Source organism: Geotrypetes seraphini, chromosome 2 (genome assembly GCF_902459505.1).
Source record: "Geotrypetes seraphini chromosome 2, aGeoSer1.1, whole genome shotgun sequence".
In the NCBI taxonomy this organism is placed as follows: domain Eukaryota; kingdom Metazoa; phylum Chordata; class Amphibia; order Gymnophiona; family Dermophiidae; genus Geotrypetes; species Geotrypetes seraphini.
Window position 1 is genome coordinate 192,447,408 of NC_047085.1, and position 18,513 is coordinate 192,465,920.

The window sequence follows — 18,513 nt, forward strand, 5'->3', positions numbered from 1 at the left end:
CAGGTTGCTTAAGACTCACTGATTCTAAAGTGCCTCGTTTGCCTGAGGATAGGCCTAGGCCGCTGGCTCAAGGTGGTGCTTGGCGTGGGCGTGATTTCCGCTGTTTCCGCACTGGTCGAGGGGCTGCTTTTTTTCAGTCTCCTGGGCTCTCTAGAGGCAGGTTCTTCCAGAGCATGCAGTCCTTTCGTGGGGCCCGCTGGGGTGCGGTAGCGCCCTAGCCTGGTCCCCTGCCACCCATCCTACCCAATGACTCCTTGCCAGTGCCCGTATTGATTCTGGTGGGTGCTTGGCTGAGGGATTTTTATCCAAAGTGGGCAGACATCACGTCCGCACAGTGGGTTCTGGAGGTGATTCGGGACGATTATGCTCTGGAGTTTGCCCGTTCCTTGCCATATCGTTTTCTCGCTTCTCCCTCGCAGGTGGTGTGGAAGCAGCAGGCCTTTCACCAGACCCTTCAAAGATTGTTAGATCTCCACACAGTGGTTTCAGTTCCCCTGCAGGAGTGGGGCACAGGTTGGTACTCAATTTACTTTGTGGTGCCAAAGAAAGAAGGGACCTTTCGACCCATCTTAGATTTGAAGGGGGTCAACATGGCTCTTCATGTGCCTTCCTTCCGCATGAAACTCTGCGATCTGTGATTCTGGTGGTTCAGCCGGGGGAGTTTCTGATCTCTCTAGATCTGACAGAGGCTTACTTGCACATTCCTATTTGGTCTACCCATCGTTTCCTGCGCTTTGCGATCTTGGAGCAACATTATCAGTTCTGTGCACTTCCCTTTGGTCTGGCCTCGGCTCTGCGGACGTTCACCAAGGTGATGGTGGTCATCGCGGCGGCATTGCGAAAAGAGGGTATTCTAATTCATCCCTACCTGGACAACTGGTTGATTTGAGCGAAGTCGTTACCGGAGAGCACCCGGGTCATAGCTCGGGTGGTGGAGTTTCTGTAGTCACTGGAATGGATAATGAACCTTGCCAAGAGCAGGCTGACTCCCTCTTAGTGCCTGAAGTATCTAGGAGTGGTGTTCGACACCTCCTTGGGGAAGGTCTTCCTTCCAGAGGCCCGGGTAAGCACATTGCATTCTCAGATCCCCCTGCTTATAGCGTCCCGGTGTCCTCTGGCGCAGGATTCCTCCAAGTCTTGGGGTCGATGGTGGCTTCCCTCGATGTAGTGAGGTGGTCACGGGCCCACATGCGTTCTCTTCAGTATGCTCTTTTTCGGAGGTGATTGTCTCAGAGGCACAGTCTGGATGCCTGTTCTGCTTCCAGGCTTAGCTTGGGGCAATCTTCATTGGTGGCTCCAGACCCCCCATCTTGTACAAGGAGCGAGTCTGGATCAGCCGCAGTGGATGGTGCTGCTCATGGATGCCAGTCTTCTCAGTTGGGGAGCTCAGTGTCTAGGTCACTCAGCTCAGGACACGCAAGAGGTCTCTTGGTCAATCAATGTCTTGGAGACCAGAGCCATCCATCTGGCGTTTCTAGTCTTCCAGTCCTTTCTAATGGGCAAGTCAGTCAGGGTTCTGCCAGACAATGCCATGGCAGTGGCCTATGTCAATCATCAGGAGTTCTTTGGTGGCACAGGAGGTGGCTCTGCTCATGGTCTAAGCGGAGTCGCATCGTCAAGAAATATCAGCATCCCACATAGCTGGAGTGAAGAATGTTCAAACAGACTTCCTAAGTCGTCACTTGTTAGATCCCGGAGAGTGGTGTCTCAGCCTGGTGGCCTTTCAGCTGATAGTGTAGTCTTGGGGTCAGCCCCTCATAGACCTGATGGCCACAAGTGTCAACGCCAAAACACCCCACTTCTTCAGTCGTCACAGAGACATTAGGCCAAGAGCCTAGATGCTCTGGTTCAACCATGGCCAACAGAGGGGCTGTTGTATGTGTTCTCTCTGTGGCCATTAGTGGGCAGAGTCCTCTGCATAGTTTGACATCCGGGCCTTGTGGTTCTCGTGGCTCCAGATTGGCCCAGGCGGCCGTGGTTCGTAGATCTAGTGAGGCATCTGCTGGCGGATCCTCTTCCTCTCTTGGATGACCTTGTGACTCAGGGTCCCATTCCAATGTTCGATCTGGGTCCCTTTTGTCTTACGGCTTGGTTCTTGACAGGGGTCGCCTAGGTAAGAAGGGGTATTCAGATAAAGAGATCTCAACTCTCTTGTGGTCCCGGAGGCTTTCTACCTCTCTGACTTATGTGAGGGTTTGTCGTCTATTTGAGGAATGGTGTAATGCGCATGGAGTTGTCTCTTTTCTCGCTTCCCTGCCTATCATCTTAGAGTTCTTGCAGGAGGGCCTGGACAGAGGACTGGCTTGGTCTTCTCTCCGGGTTCAGCTTGCGGCCTTGTCAGCCTTTTGTGGGTTGTTAAACGGTCAGCGTTGACTGCCATTCCTGATGTGATTCACTTCTTGCTAGTGGCCAAATTGCTCAAGCCTCCCGTACAACCCTCTGTTCCTTCTTGGGATCTGAATCTGGTCCTGTCAGTTCTAGTGCGCCCTCCCTTTGAACCGTTGGACGACTGCTCTTTAAAGGACCTTACTCTTAAAGCGGTCTTAGTGGCCATTACTTCAGCTAAACCTGTTTCTGAGCTGTGCTCTCTCTTGTAGGGCTCCCCTTCTTGGAGTTTTCTAGGGAACGGGTTGTCTTGAGGCCTGTTCCTTCTTTTCTGCCAAAGGTAGTTTTTCCTTTTCATGTCAATTAGGAGTGGTCCTCCCGGTGTTGGGTAGCCAGGAGGGCTCTTCTGAGCAGACACAGTTGCGCAAGTTGGATGTCAGTCAGGTCCTTCACTTTTATGTGCAGAGGAGATCAGGAAATCAGATCATCTCTTTGTCCTAGCGCAGTGGTTCTCAACCTGTGGGTCACGACCCCTTTGGGGGGTTGAACGACCCTTTCACAGGGGTCGCCTAAGACCGTCGGAAAACACATATTTCCGATGGTTTTAGGCAGTGTTCTTCAACCGCCAGTCCGCAGAAATTTTCTGCCGGTCCACAGGGCCGGCACATCCATCGGGCCCAAGACAGCGTTCTTTATCCGCTGGTCCAGTTGTGTGATCAACGCAGCGTCTTCGGGCCGGCTCCCTGAGTGCTGCAGTGCACAAAGCATTTGGAAAAGGCTATTATGTGCGGCCTGCGCCTGAACCGGAAGCCTTCTCTCTGACGTAACGTCAGAGGGAAGGCTTCCAGATGAGGCGCGGGATGCGCATGAGGAGCCGCTGCCCACAGCTTTGTGCAATGCAGCATTCAGGGAGCCAGCCCGAAGACGCTGCGTTGATCGCACAGTGGACTAGCCCACCCAGAAGGCAAGGCACATGGAGGGAGAGAGACAACAACGGTAGGGGAAATGCTTTTATTCTTTTTATTTAGTGATTGATTTGTCTGTTCAGGAAGAAATGCATTTGTTTCTTTTCCTCTGGGATTGTACTGCTTGCAGAGTCTTGCATCTTAGGGTTTGTTTGTAAATATTAGTACTTTTAGTTTTTGGCCCTGCATTAGCATGGGGTTATCTGTTTTATCCCAGGACAAGCAGGCATCATATTCTTGACTGATGGGTGACGGCACCGACGGAGCCCCGGTACGGACAATTTTAGAGTGATTGCACTCTAAGAACTTTGAAAGTTCTAGTAGGCCGCACTGCGCACGCGCGAGTGCCTTCCCGCCCGACAGAGGCGCGCGGTCCCCAGTTTCATAGTTTCCGCGGAGCTAAAAAGATGCGTGTTTCAACTGCTGTTGGAAAATTTTTTCAAATTTTTCTCGCCTTCCCGCTCGCGCGTTATTTTCTTGTCGTGATTTATTCACCTTATCGTTTCTTTCTTTTATTTAAAAAAAAAAAAAAAAGTCCATTTTTTTTCCGACTTTTTTCCGGTCAGCCCCAGCGGGGCCTGTTGGCACCATCGAAGCCTCAGGTTTCGATTTTGCTACGGCCGTTTTTCCCTTCATGCCCCCTTCACCGGGTTTTAAGAAGTGTCAGCGGTGTGCACGTCCTATTTCTCTTTCCGACCCGCACAAGTGGTGCCTTCAGTGTCTGGGTCCGGACCATAGGGCAGAAATAATAATAATAATAACTTTATTCTTATATACCGCCATACCCATCGAGTTCTAGGCGGTTTACAACAATTAACAAATGATCTGCATTGACAAGCTTATTTACAACATGTTACAAGCAGATTTACAAACAAATTACCTGTAGATTTACAGTAAATTACAACAATTTACAATTTACAACAGTCAGCAATGAAGTTACCACAATTTACAGTAGTCTGCAATGAAAGGAAGATGTATAACAGTTTGACTGAAAATTGTGGGTTAGATCGGACTAGACAAGGGAAGTGGAGAGAGGGTCACGGGGGAATCGGGTGTGGGAGGAAGGGGTTGGGGGTGGGGCCGGGGTTATGTGAGGTGAAGAAACGTGCACCCGCTGCAGTTCTCTCCAAAAGAGAACTCTAAAGAATCGCCAAATTCAACAGCGAATTCTTTTCGGTGCCGCCATGGAAGTTCCCCCGGCATTGACACCGTCATCTTCCTCCAAATCGGCACCGGTGACTTCGACACCGCAAGATCCATCCTCGGTGTCGCACCCTGTAGGTAAGCCGGCTAAGAAGCCATCCCCTACTGTCCTTAGTCCGCCAGTCGAACAAGCAGTGAGCCAAGTCCTGCAGACTGCGCGCCGGCCTCGCAAACGCTCCGCTCCTATTGAAGTCACTGCCTCTTCATCGCCATCGACTTCGCCTGAGCGTCGAGCTGCACCGCAGGTACCGAGCAAGAAAAAAGCGGTACCAGTGCCATCGGGACCGTCTCTGGATGAGAGAATAGCATCCATCCTTCAGGTCCAGCTTAAGGAGCAGTTACAACACTTGCTCCCGGCTCTGCTGACTCCGAGCCTTCCAGTGTCGGTACCTACTGAGCATTCGGTGCCGATCGTCGAACAGCCTGTTTTGTCGGCATTGACGTTGTCGGCACCGCAAAAATCTGTTTCTATGCCTGTTCTCTCGGCGGAACCGAAGTCTCTTCGACGCACTGCTTACTCGACTTCAGAGCCGGTGCCGTTCTCTGACACCCGTACTGCTGTACAGTCACCTGGTACGGTGTCCATGAGGTCTGGTAAATCGGTATGCAAAACCAAGCATACCGAACCTTCTACCCCACTTTCTCAGGGACGTCTGACATCGGTACGGGACCCTGATTTGTGGGATGATTCTGATGACCCCCTCGGTACTGAGGCAGATTATTCCTCGGAGGAGGATGTTACATCGGTGCAGGATCCTGCTGGTAAGCCAGAGCACTCGTCCTTCACCAAGTTTCTTAAGGAGATGTAGGACACCCTTTCCATCCCTCTAGAGTCTGACTCTAAAAAATCCAAAGCATTTCTTGATGCTTTGGATTTTGACCAGCCTCCGAAAGAATTTTTAAAGTTACCCCTCCATGACATCTTGAGGGAAACTTTTTACAAAAATTTAGAAACTCCTCTCACCATTCCATGAGCCCCTAGGAAGCTGGAATCGCTTTACAAGGTGATTCCTATTCCAGGGTTTGACAAACCCCAGCTGCCCCATGAATCTCTGCTGGTGGAGTCCACCCTCAAAAAATCGGCAGGCTCTAGTGTATATGCCTCTGTCCCTCCTGGCAGAGAGGGCAAGGCCATGGATAAATTTGGCAAAAGACTTTACGAAAATGCAATGCTGGCCAACCATTCAGGTAACTATGCGTTTCACTTCTCTTTTTACCTGAAACATTTGATTCAGCAAGTCTCTTCTTTTCAAAAGTATCTTCCTGAACGTAAGCTTCCTGCATTCCAACAATGCACTTCCAGTCTCCTACAACTCAGGAAGTTCATGGTCCGGTCCATCTATGATACTTTTGAACTCACATCCCGAGCCACGGCTATGTCTGTAGCGATAAGACGATTGGCATGGCTCCGAGTCTCCGACCTTGATGTGAACCACCAGGACCGCCTTGCCAATGCTCCCTGCCTGGGTGATGAGCTCTTTGGAGAATCTATGGATACCACCACTCAAAAGCTCTCTGCCCATGAGACGAGGTGGGATACTTTGCTGAAAAATAAAAAGAAGCCTCCTCCTCCTCGTCCATTTAGACAGCAGCCATCATATCAGAGGCGGTTTTCTGCTCGGCCAGTTCAGCCTCAACCTCCACAACCTCGGAGGCAGCGGCAACAGCACCAACAAGCACGTCAGCAACAGCCGCCTACCATAAAGCCTGTCACTCAGACTAAGCCGACTCAGCCCTTTTGACTCCCTTCTCCTGGGCATTGCCAGTCTCCCTCCCTCCTGTCCTCTTCCACAGCCCATAGGAGGTCGATTAACCATTTTTCACTCTCGATGGAAGGTAATCACCACCGACCAGTGGGTGCTCTCGATCATAGCCCATGGCTACTCCCTCAATTTTCAGACTCCTCCGCCGTTAGGCCTGCCAAAAGAGTCTGCTTCCAACAAGTCTCAGTCCCTCCTTCTCGCTCAAGAGGTTCAATCCCTCCTTCTTCTCAATGCCATCGAAGAAGTTCCTCAAGATCAGCGAGGTCAGGGTTTTTACTCCCGGTACTTTCTAGTTCCCAAAAAGACCGGAGACCTCAGACCCATCTTAGATCTCAGAGATCTCAACAAATGTTTGGTCAAGGAGAAGTTCAAAATGCTCTCTCTTGCCACCCTCTACCCTCTTCTCGCTCAGGGCGACTGGCTATGCTCCCTCGATCTCAAAGAGGCTTACACACATATTCCTATCCATCTGACGTCCAGGCAATATCTGCGCTTTCTCATCAATCAACATCATTATCAGTACAAAGTGCTACCCTTCGGCCTGGCCTCCTCTCCCAGGGTATTCACCAAATGTCTGATTGTGGTAGCGGCCTATCTCCGCTCTCACAACTTTCAAGTCTTCCCTTATCTGGACGACTGGTTGATCAAAGCTCATTCCCCTCAGGCGGTTCTGCTTGCCACCAATCAGACCATTCACTTCCTTCGACTATTAGGGTTCGAAATCAATCTACCCAAGTCTCACCTCATTCCGACCCAGCGACTTCAATTTATTGGAGCCGTTCTGGACACTGTTCTGATGAGGGCGTTTCTTCCATCCAACCGCCTTCACGCCATCCTCCATCTCTGTCAGCAGGTGTTTCAACAGATTACCATTTCTGCGAATCACATGATGGTGCTATTGGGGCACATGGCTTCGACAGTACATGTCACACCCTTCGCACGTCTCCACCTGCGTACTCCTCAATGGACCTTAGCGAACCAATGGTCCCAAGCGACGGATCCTTGTTCACAACACATATCTGTGACCTCGTCTCTTCGACAGTCACTTCTTTGGTGGTTGACATCTTCAAATCTATCCAGAGGTCTGCTGTTCCATCTACCTCCTCATCAACTAGTCATCACCACAGATTCCTCCCCCTACGCCTGGGGAGCTCACTTGAACGAATTCCAAACTCAGGGATTTTGGACTGCCCAGGAAAAGAAACACCACATCAATTTCCTGGAACTCCGAGCGATGTTCTATGCCCTCAAGGCGTTTCAACATCTTCTCTTTCCTCAAGTACTACTCATTTGCACAGACAATCAAGTTGCAATGTACTACATCAACAAACAGGGAGGAACGGGCTCTCGCCTGTTGTGTCAGGAAGCCCAACGGATTTGGTCTTGGGCGACAGCTCGTCACTTATTCCTGAAGGCTATCTACATTCAAGGGGAACAGAATTCCTTAGCGGACAATCTCAGCAGAATTCTCCAACCTCACGAATGGACTCTCGATCCCTCGACTCTTCAGACCATTTTCGCTCAATGGGGCACTCCTCAAGTGGACCTTTTTGCAGCTCCCCACAACCATCAGCTGCCCCTGTTTTGCTCCAGACTCTACTCTCCTCACCGTCTGGCGCCCGATGCATTTCTCCTGGATTGGACCAGTCTCTTCCTATATGCTTTTCCCCCTCTACCGCTCATGCTGCGAACACTGTTCAAGCTCAAGAGGGAACAAGCCACCATGATTCTCATCGCTCCATGGTGGCCCAGGCAACATTGGTTCTCCCTTCTACTTCAACTCAGTTCCAGGGAACCCATACCTCTTCCACTGTTACCTTCTCTGCTTTCTCAGCATCAGCAGACCCTACTGCATCCCAACCTACAGTCTCTGCACCTGACAGCTTGGTATCTCTCGGGCTGACTTCGGCTCACTCACTCCTTTCTCAGCCTGTCCGCTCTATCATTGATGCTTCCAGGAAACCGGCCACGCTCCAGTGTTATCAACAGAAGTGGTCTCGGTTTTCTTCCTGGTGCCTCTTACATCACCATGATCCCATGTCTCTAGCAGTGGGACTGGTGTTGGACTATCTTCTTTCCTTGTCTGACTCTGGTCTTAAATCTACTTCTATCAGAGTTCACCTTAGTGCAATTGCTGCCTTTCATGAGCCAATTCATGGAAAACCCCTCTCGGCTCATCCTTTGGTTTCTCGGTTCATGAGGGGCCTTTTCAATGTGAAACCACCTCTCAAGCCTCCTCCTGTGGTCTGGGATCTCAATGTGGTTCTTTCCGCTTTAATGAAGCCTCCTTTTGAACCTTTGGCCATAGCGCATTTCAAATTTCTTACCTGGAAAGTGGTCTTCCTTATAGCTCTCACTTCTGCCAGGAGGGTCAGTGAACTGCATGCACTAGTGGCCGATCCACCTTTCACTGTTTTTCACCATGATAAGGTGGTTCTCCGTACACACCCCAAATTTCTTCCTAAGGTTGTGTCTGACTTTTATCTTAACCAGTCCATAGTCCTACCTGTATTTTTTCCAAAGCCTCATTCTCATCCAGGTGAACAGGCTTTGCATACCTTGGACTGTAAACGTGCTCTGGCTTACTATCTTGAACGTACTAAGCCCCACAGATCATCTCCTCAACTATTTTTGTCCTTTGATCCTAATAAGTTGGGTCATCCTGTATCTAAACGCACTCTCTCCAATTGGCTTGCTGCTTGCGTTTCTTTCTGTTATGCTCAGTCGGGCCTGACACTGGAAGGTTCTGTCACGGGCCACAAAGTTAGAGTTATGGCAGCGTCTGTAGCTTTCCTCCGATCTACTTCCATTGAGGAAATCTGCAAGGCTGCTACTTGGTCCTCAGTTCACACTTTTACATCACATTATTGTCTGGATGCATTCTCCAGACGGGATGGACACTTCGGCCAATCTGTTTTACAAAATTTATTTTCCTAATGGCCGACCTTCCCTCCATCCCTCTTTTTGTTAGCTTGGAGGTCACCCATCAGTCAAGAATATGCTGCCTGCTTGTCCTGGGATAAAGCACAGTTACTTACCGTAACAGGTGTTATCCAGGGACAGCAGGCAGATATTCTTGCGTCCCTCCCACCTCCCCGGGTTGGCTTCTTAGCTGGCTTATCCTAACTGGGGACCGCGCGCCTCTGTCGGGCGGGAAGGCACTTGCGCGTGCGCGGTGCGGCCTACTAGAACTTTCAAAGTTCTTAGAGTGCTATCACTCTAAAATGGTCCGTACCGGGGCTCCGTCGGTGCCGTCACCCATCAGTCAAGAATATCTGCCTGCTGTCCCTGGATAACACCTGTTACGGTAAGTAACTGTGCTTTCTGGTAGGAATGAATGTTAAAAAGCATACAGTGTGCTTTGTGTATTTTAATTTTGTGGTTAATCATTATGTGTTGTTAATACAATTATATTGTGTGTATATATGAAAAATGAATGGAAAAAATGGTGTTACAATTAGTACTATTATGATGGCGAGGTCTGGGGCAGAGATTGGGTGGAGATGAGCACGACTTAGCCCAGTGTTCTTCAACTGCGGGTCCATAAAATAATTATTTTATTTCCGCCAGTCCATAGATATCAAAAGTTTGAAAAACACTGGTCTTAAGAACCGAGACACCGCTCCTCTATCCGTCTCCAGGCGGATATGCCCACTGTAATTAGAAATAAATATTTCACAATATATAATTACATATTGTTTTTGTGATTAATCACTATGCTTTAATTATGTTCAATTTGTAACAATGAAAATACATCCTGCATATCAGATATTTGCATTACGATTCATAACAGTAGCAAAATTACAGTTATGAAGTAGCAATGAAAATAATTTTATGGTTGGGGGTCACCATAACATGAGGAACTGTATTAAAGGGTCGCAGCATTAGGAAGGTTGAGAACCACTGTTCTAGTGGGTCCTCAAAAGGGGGATGGTGCTTCTAAGGCTACTATTGCGCGTTGGATGAAGGAGACTATTGCTTTCGTTTATCTTCTGAAGCAGAAGCCTGTTCCAAAATTTCTCAAGGCTCATTCCACTAGGGGTCAGGCAGCTTCTTGGGCTGAGTCTTCTCTAGTGCCTCCAGTGGATATTTGCAAAGCTGCAGTTTGGTCTTCTCTGCATTCCTTTGTCAGACACTACCGTGTGGATGTTCAAGCGCGTCGTGCCGCGGTATTCGGTGAACGTGTTCTGGTGTTGGCCCTTTGGGGGTCCCACCCTTGATGGGTACTGCTTCGGTACGCCCCATTTGTAAGGACTATACCAGTCTACCAGGCGATACAGAAGGAGAAATTAGGTTCTTACTTGCTAATTTTCTTTCTGTTAGCCTATATACTGGTATAGTCCCCCACCCTATCTGTCTTTGTATGGTGATTGCGGGTTTTTGTTTTGCTCGCATGCAGATTTTGTGTTTTTTCTCCGGGTTCTAGAATTTTTCTAGGGCCGGAGAGAAGTAAGAACAGTGACTATGGCTTAGCTGGTGAGCTGGGGGATGTTTTCTATACCAGGATTAAATTCTGCACATGTTCCAACAGTAGTTTATAAGTATTCGTTGTTTTTACACTTCTGTTCAGAGTGTGTTATACTGTTTTCAGTTGAAGTCTTTCCTAAGTTCTGCTTGGCTATTCGGCAGACTGGATTGCTAGGGGAGATTCTAGCCTGATATACAAGTTGCTAGGGGAGATTCTAGCCTGATATACAAGTTTGTACTCAGTCTCCACCTGATGGTAGCAGTGAAGCATATAACACATTCATAAGGACTATACCAGTCTACAGGCTAACAGAAAGAAAATTAGCAGGTGAAAATTTAATTTTTCCTTTTTCTTAATGTCACCAAAAACTAGGTGCAGCTCAATACATCAAGCAGTAGCAGTCCTGTGTTCACTTTTTCATCTCCAATTGTGAAATCTACTAAGACAGATGGTCTACCTCTTGGACAATCGGTAAGTAATCCTTTAGCAAATTACCTTTTTCCTCTTTCTACTAGAGAGCTGCATGGGGACGACGGGAATCCTGCGGAGATCCTCAGGGTTCTCCCCCTCGGGTCACGGGGATCACGTGGGTTCTCCCCCTCGGGTCACGGGAATACCGCGGGGATGCCCCCTCGGGTCGCAGGGATCTCGCATGGACACCCCTCGGGGATCCCGCGGGTTGGAGCCAGCTCGAGCCGAGAAGCTCGTCTTTTCCTGCCTGCACACCTAGCCAATCAGAAGTCATCCCTACGATGTCAGAGCTGACGTTGGAGGGAAGGCTTCACGTCAGTCACGTACAGCGTGCATGCGAGCATGTTGGAGCTCCAGTCCTTCCCTCCCCCATCCAGTGGGTGCTGCAAAGATGCAGAATGTGTCCCCCTTCCCCACTTCGTCCCTCCTCTGGCTGCGTTACCTGGGCACCGCTCTCTGCCCCCTCGCTCTGGCGTTCGCAATGATTGCGCTGGAGCGGAGTCTTTCATTTGCTCCGCCAGAAACAGGAAGTGGCGTCACCAGAAGGCAGAAGAAGAACTCGGGAGGAGTTGGGGGGGGAGGATCTTGCTGTGAGTACTGGACGGAGGTAATGAGGGTGGGGGAATGGAAAGGAAAGAGGGACGGTGCGGACCCGGTGGAAGGAAAGAAATATAAGAGGACCAGGAAAGGAGGAGGGATTCTGGCTGAGGGGAGGGGGTCTGTAGAGTGCAAGGAGAGATGCATGGGAGGCAAACGCGGGACACAGAAGGGAGAGAAGGGAGGGAGGTAGTGTGCTTTTGGACACAAGGCATGAACTTGGGAGAGAGGATGGAGGAAGGAAGGGGAAAATATGCTGAGGTGGGGGAGGGAATAGAAAGGGAGAATTGGGTGTGGGTATGTCAGTGAGAGTGAAAGATGGTCGAGTACACAGGGAATGGAAGAAAGGAGAATTTTTGATCATAGGGAGGGAGGTATAGATGATAGGGAAGAGAAAGATGAAAGGGAGAAATGTTGTGGTGGAAAAGAAACAGTGGGACAGATTGAAAGGGATGCAAGAGGGAGGAATGTTGGACATAGTGGTGAAGGGAATGGAGGAAGAGATGTGGCAAAGTGCTGGAGAGGGGTGATAGAAGGAGAAATGTTGGGCCTGGGTCTGGTGGGCAGAGGTGAAAGATGCTGCGCATGGTCCGGGAGATGAGAGTGGGATAAATGCTTGACCATGGTAGGAGGAACCAATGGACAGCAACAGAAGAATTTACAGAAGATGAGAAAGCGGAAAAAAGAAACTGGGACCAACTTGATGGAAAAATAAGTCTCCAGACAACAAAGGTAAAAAATGGAATTTATTGACTAAAATATGTTAGCTTTGGGAAATGTATCGTATTTTTTGCTCTATAAGATGTACTTTTTCCCCCCAAAAAAGTGGGTGGAAATAAGGGTGCATCTTATGAAGCGTGCGCCGCAGGCCCCGACAAACAGCAGGCAGCCGTCCACTGACCTCCAACATTTAAAGGTACCACCCGGGGGGGGGGGGGGGAGCTGGAACGGAATTTAACAGTTCTGGGGGGCTGGGATTGAATTTAAATGTGCTGGGGAGTATATAAAAATGATGATTAATTGGGGGGGGGGGCTTGAATGGAATTTAAAGGTGCTGGGGGTATGTAAAAATGATGATTGATTGGGGGTGTGCTGAGTCAGAATTTAAAGGTGCTATTGGGGATCCCCAAGCACCGCCAGCAGAGACCTCTAGCGATGGCCAGAACTCCCTTCCACCAAGCGCAGCAGTTGCTGGCAGCATCCATGAGCCATCTGTGACTCAGGGACGCTACTGCTGCCTGCCAAGCTTGGCAAAAGAGATCCCCAACCAACTGCAGTGGAAGTCCTCAGCTGACAACTTGAGGGTCCTCATCAGCTGAGTATTTATATTTTATATTTACATTAGAGGCTCTGGTAGAAACCCGTTTACAAAGTGTGTGTTCTTCCCAATTAATATTTCCAAATTAATAAAGTGTCTTTGCTTATTTGTAAATGGGTCTTTACCAGAGCCTTTAATTCAGTAGCATAATTAAATGAAATAACTACTTCTTAAGTTTATAGAATGGGCGGGGACGGATTTGATTCCAGCGGGGACGGTTTTGACTCCTAGCGGGGACGGGTTTGATTCTACTGGGGATGGGCGGGAACGGGTTTGATTTCTGTCCACGCACAACTCTCTACTTTCTATCCATCTCTCCACTCCAACACTGTGTCATTCTCAAAGTGCAGCAGAGCTGCATCCTAGAAGACAAGAGATTCACAAATGAGACAAACTTATTACAAGATTAGCTGCCCTTCTTCCACTGTATTCTCTCTCCTTTCCACAGAAGGGTTTTACGTTCAGTGCACCTGCCATGAAATCATCCAGTGTGAGTACACCAGCTAGTAAACCAGTGCTTGTGATGTCCAATTCTCCCGGTAAGTTGTGGCCTATCCCTATGGCCTTTCTGTTCATAAATGCTTGCAGTATTTGAGCTAAAAATCTAAAATCATATAAAAGAAAGAAACACTAAAATTTGATAAGAAAGCAACAATCATATAGCCATAAACATAGAAACAAAACAATTCAAAACATAACATTCAGTATAGCACCATCCAATATAAATCCCAACAATTCAGCTGATTTTGTTGAATGCCCTTTGGAAAAGCCAAGCCTTCAACGTTTTCTTAAAGAGATTCAGTGATGTTTCTTTAATAGGTAGTGGTAATGAATTCCAAGTTGCAGGTGCCATAAAGGAAAAAAAGCTCTATATCAAGTGTATTCTAATTTAGCAAATCAACATTTCAGACTTTTTGATACTGACTTCCATACCCTTGGCTGTTCTTTATTTTCCTTTCCATCCTTAAAAGGATGCATGTATAAAAGATTTCTTGAAAGAACAATATCTTTCCAAGCAGGTAAATGGAGTAAAATTCTAAGTGTTCTAATTGCTGCTTCCTATTCCTATCAAGATTTTAGGAAAAATGTTAAAACTTTTCTCTTTGATAAAATTGTCTGACTTTTTTTAAACTAAATGTATTTCAATGCTATTCATATATCATCGCTGTGCTGTCCAGCTTCTCTTTATTGTAAACCACATAGAACTGAGAGGTACTGCTATGGTATAAAAATAAAAAAATTATTATTATTAAAACCAGATGATGGTCATTGAAGAATCAGAGAACACGAGCGGGGGAATAAGGAATCATAAGGGACAAAAACTAACAGGGATTTCCACAATGAAAAACTTTAAAAGTCAAAAGAAGTAGTTTAAAGATGATACAAGATTTAACAGGCAACCAAAGATATTGTTTGAATGATTGACTAATGTGATTGGATTTTCTAAATTACATAATGGACGCACGGCAGTATTTTGTAGTCTTTAATTTTTTTTAGTATAAATCATGTTTTATTGGCACACCAGCAATAAACACACAAGACAACACGACCATACAACAAGGTCGCGAACATCAAATGTACCATCAAACACATTTTCACCCCAACCAAAGAATCCCCCAATCCCCACCCACTCCAAATCCCAAACCCCCACCCCAACCCAAACCCACACCATGAGACCCATTCCATACCCAAAACCCCCCAGCAAGAAAGGATTATGCTGAGCAAGCTGTTTGCTTATGCCGCTCAGCACAGATCAAACAAAACAAGAGATCCAATTCCCATCCTCCCACCCACAATGTGTAATCCCACCCTACCCCCTGAACTCCACATACGTCCAACCACTCATACCTACCTTTCACACTCTCTCAAACATCCACCCACCAACCCGGGGAAAACAGCTGAGAGCATAAGGTATCAACAACAGAGTGAATTCAAGACCAGACTTCTGGCCCTAGGGGAAAGCGAGGAAATGTAGGGGTCCCAGGTCTGCAGGAAAATCTTCGTCCGCCGGACAGATAATCGAGCATGGCGCTGCTCCAAGAGCATCAAATTATGAAAACGATTCCTCCAAGCCCAGTAAGCAGGCGCTATATCTTGCGTCCAAACGCTAAGAATGATCTTCTTTCCTATAACAGCACCCTTCCGGATCAGCAACCGATGTCTCCGAGCAGGCACTCGCAAAGATTCATATCTATCCAAAAGCAAGCCTACCGGAGACATCGGAATAGCATGACCAACCAGCCGCTCCAAAAAGCGGAGTACGGCTCTCCAAAAGACTTTCACTCGAGGGCATCCCCAAAATGCATGAAAAAAGGAGTTGCAACCCAGTGTACACTTAGGGCAGATTGGAGAAGAAATGCCCCCAACCTTGTGGACCCGCTCTTGGGAAAAATACGCTCTATACACCACTCGAAATTGGCATTCCCTCAGTTCTGCACTAATAGAAATAGAAGAGATACGACCAATAAGGGAAGGAAAGTTCAGGGACTCACCAGGTATGCCCAGATCTCTACCCCAGCGGCTCTCCAGAGCCGTATAAGACTTCTGAGGAGTAAGCCTCCGCAAAGCCCCATGCAACGCAGACACCGTCAAGCCACAAGCATAAAATTGGGCAAAAAATTGACGAAATTGGTTACCCAATCGGAACCGTAAGCCCGGGCGCGCCAAGGATCCCACATAATGATGAATTTGCCGGTACGCAAACAGACCTCCCACACCCAAAGAATGAAGCATGGGAAAATCTCCCCAAGGTCTCATCGCCCCTTCCACATCCAATAAATGCTCAAGAAGAAGAAACCCTTCTCCAGTCCATCGCACAAAGACCGAGTTATCACAGCCAGGCAGAAACTGCGGATTCCCCCGTATAGACAACTGATCCGAAACTTGATGGTCCCCCCCCAGTAACCCTACCAATGCCTTCCACGAAAAACGCCACGACCTAAGGATGAAACTAGAACGGAACGCGGGAGGCAAGAGGCGAACAGGTAACTGAGACAGCGAAAACAAGTGCCAAGGAGAGAAAAGAGCATGTTCAAAGTCCCGAAAAAGATAGTCATCACTCTGTAAGTACCAGTCACCCAAAAATCGCAACAAGCAAGCCAGATTATAGAGGCCAATATCCGGGAGCCCCGCACCCCCGACCCCTCCCGAGCCGAACAGATAAGAGATCGATATCTGAGACTTCTTGCCCTGCCAGAGGAATCGGGTCAGCTGCCTATGAAGCCGTTGAAGATCGCTACGACGCAGACAAAGAGGCAGCAACTGGAGTACATACAACCAGCGGGGAAAAATAACCATCTTATACAACTGAACCCTTCCATAAAAAGAGAGAGGTAAAGACATCCACTTTGCAAAACAACCCTCCGTAGCGGCCAACAAAACATCTACATTAGCACGATATAACCGTCCCACACTGCTCGTGAGTTGCACTCCCAAATATTTGAATACACCATCCGCCCACCGTAAAGGAAACTGCCCCGGCCACTCCAAGCGCACCGCCTCGGCCGTAGCTAATGCCAAAGATTTATCATAATTCAATTGGAAGCCCGAAAAATCGCCATACTCCGTAAAAAGCGACATAAGAGCAGGAAAGGAGTCCCACGGGGAGGTCAAATGAACCAACAAATCGTCTGCAAACGCCGAAATCTTAAACTCTCGGCCGCCAAGAGAAACACCCCGAACCGCCGGATTAGCAGAGATTTCGCGAATTAAGGGATCCAAGGTGAGTACGAAAAGAAGAGGAGACAAGGGGCAACCCTGTCTAGTACCCCGCTGAATTGGAAACACCGCCGAAGAAACTCCATTAACCAGCACCCTAGCCAGCGGATCATGATATAATGCAGCCACCGCATCACTAAAGAAACCTCCCATACCATAATGTTGAAGAGTACAAAACAAAAAATCCCACAAAACCCTATCAAAGGCCTTATGGGCATCAAAACTGACCAGCAAAGAAGAAACCTGCTCCCGCTCCACCCACTCCAGCGAAGTCAATATTGTACGTAAATTGCGAGTGGACGACCGTCCTTTGACGAACCCAACTTGAGGCTCCGCCACCAGAGAGGGCAAAATACCCGCCAACCGGTTGGCCAACAATTTAGCAAAGAATTTAGCTTCAGCATTCAACAGGGATATGGGGCGATACGAGGAGGCCTGTAATGGGTCCTTGCCGGGCTTAAGCAGAACCACAATCTGAGCAACCCGAAGAGAAGGCGGAAGAGCCCCCTCGCGTACCGCAGTGTTAAACACATCAACCAGAACCGGGGCCACGTCCGCAAGTAGAAGTCTATAGAATTCACTGCGAAAGCCATCGGGTCCCGCCGCCTTCTGCAGCGGAGAACTACCAAGAACCAGCGATAGCTCTTCAACTGTAAAAGGAGCTTGCAAACGCGCATTCTGAGCTTCTGTCACCACCGGATGAGGGACCTGATCCAAATAAAGATCACCCGCCAACGAAGAAACCGGTGGAGCAGCATACAACTCCTGGAAATAATGATGAAACACCGCCGCCATATCCTCATCTTTGTGGACCAAACCACCATCTGCCCGGCGGAGATGGAGAATTGGGGAAAACCCCTTAGCACGTCGAATCAAATTTGCCAGAAGCTTACCGCTCTTATTAGCATGTAAATACAGTTGAAATTTATAGTATGCCAAAGATTTCATTGCCCGATCATGTAATAGTTCCCGCAACGACAACTGCGAAGCCAATAATAACGCTCTATTGATTCCGGTGGGATGAGCCCCATAGCGGCGACGATCCTCCTGAACCTGGCGCTCCAGCCGGAGCACCTGACGGTCGCGCCTTTTTTTCTTTCGGCTAGAGTAAGCAATGATCTCACCCCGCAACACCACTTTAGCAGCCTCCCAGTAAAGAAATGCGTCACCCCTATGAGACGCATTGTGAAAAGCATAGTCCTTCCATTTATCCACCAGGAAAGCATGAAACTCCTGATCAGAATAGAGCGAGAGAGGAAACCGCCAATGAAAGCCCCCAGGGGTATCTCCAGGAAACTCTAAAATAAGAACAATCATAGCATGATCCGAAACATCATATCCCCCAATCTCCGCCGAGCTCACCTGCGAAAACAGGGAATCCGTGAGCAACCAATAATCAATACGGGACTGCGTTGCATGGGCACTAGATGTGTGAGTGTAGTCGCGGTCGCCAGGATGTAACACCCGCCACACATCAATCAAAGACATAGAAGAGGCAAACAAGGGAAGGCCTCTATTCGGGGCATACCTGTCGTGAGGAAGGGGATTAGATTTGTCAATAGTGGGATCAAAAGCTTGATTAAAATCCCCACCCAACACCACTGGAAGGTCCTGGTGAAGAAGTCTGGTAAGGGAACGCATAAAGGACCCATCCCAAGTGTTAGGAGCATATATATTACACAAGAG

General features: G+C 48.3%; 1 protein-coding gene across 4 annotated transcripts in view; it reads left to right on the plus strand.

Moving 5' to 3' along the window:
* Positions 1-18,513, plus strand: part of NUP153 (nucleoporin 153) — a 310,572-nt gene that overhangs the window by 121,902 nt on the left and 170,157 nt on the right. For all 4 annotated transcript variants that reach the window (XM_033934594.1, XM_033934593.1, XM_033934596.1 and 1 more), the window contains 2 exons: positions 11,097-11,195; positions 13,559-13,649. In XM_033934594.1, coding sequence (XP_033790485.1) covers positions 11,097-11,195; positions 13,559-13,649 — 190 coding nt within the window. The remainder of the gene's footprint in view (positions 1-11,096; positions 11,196-13,558; positions 13,650-18,513) is intronic.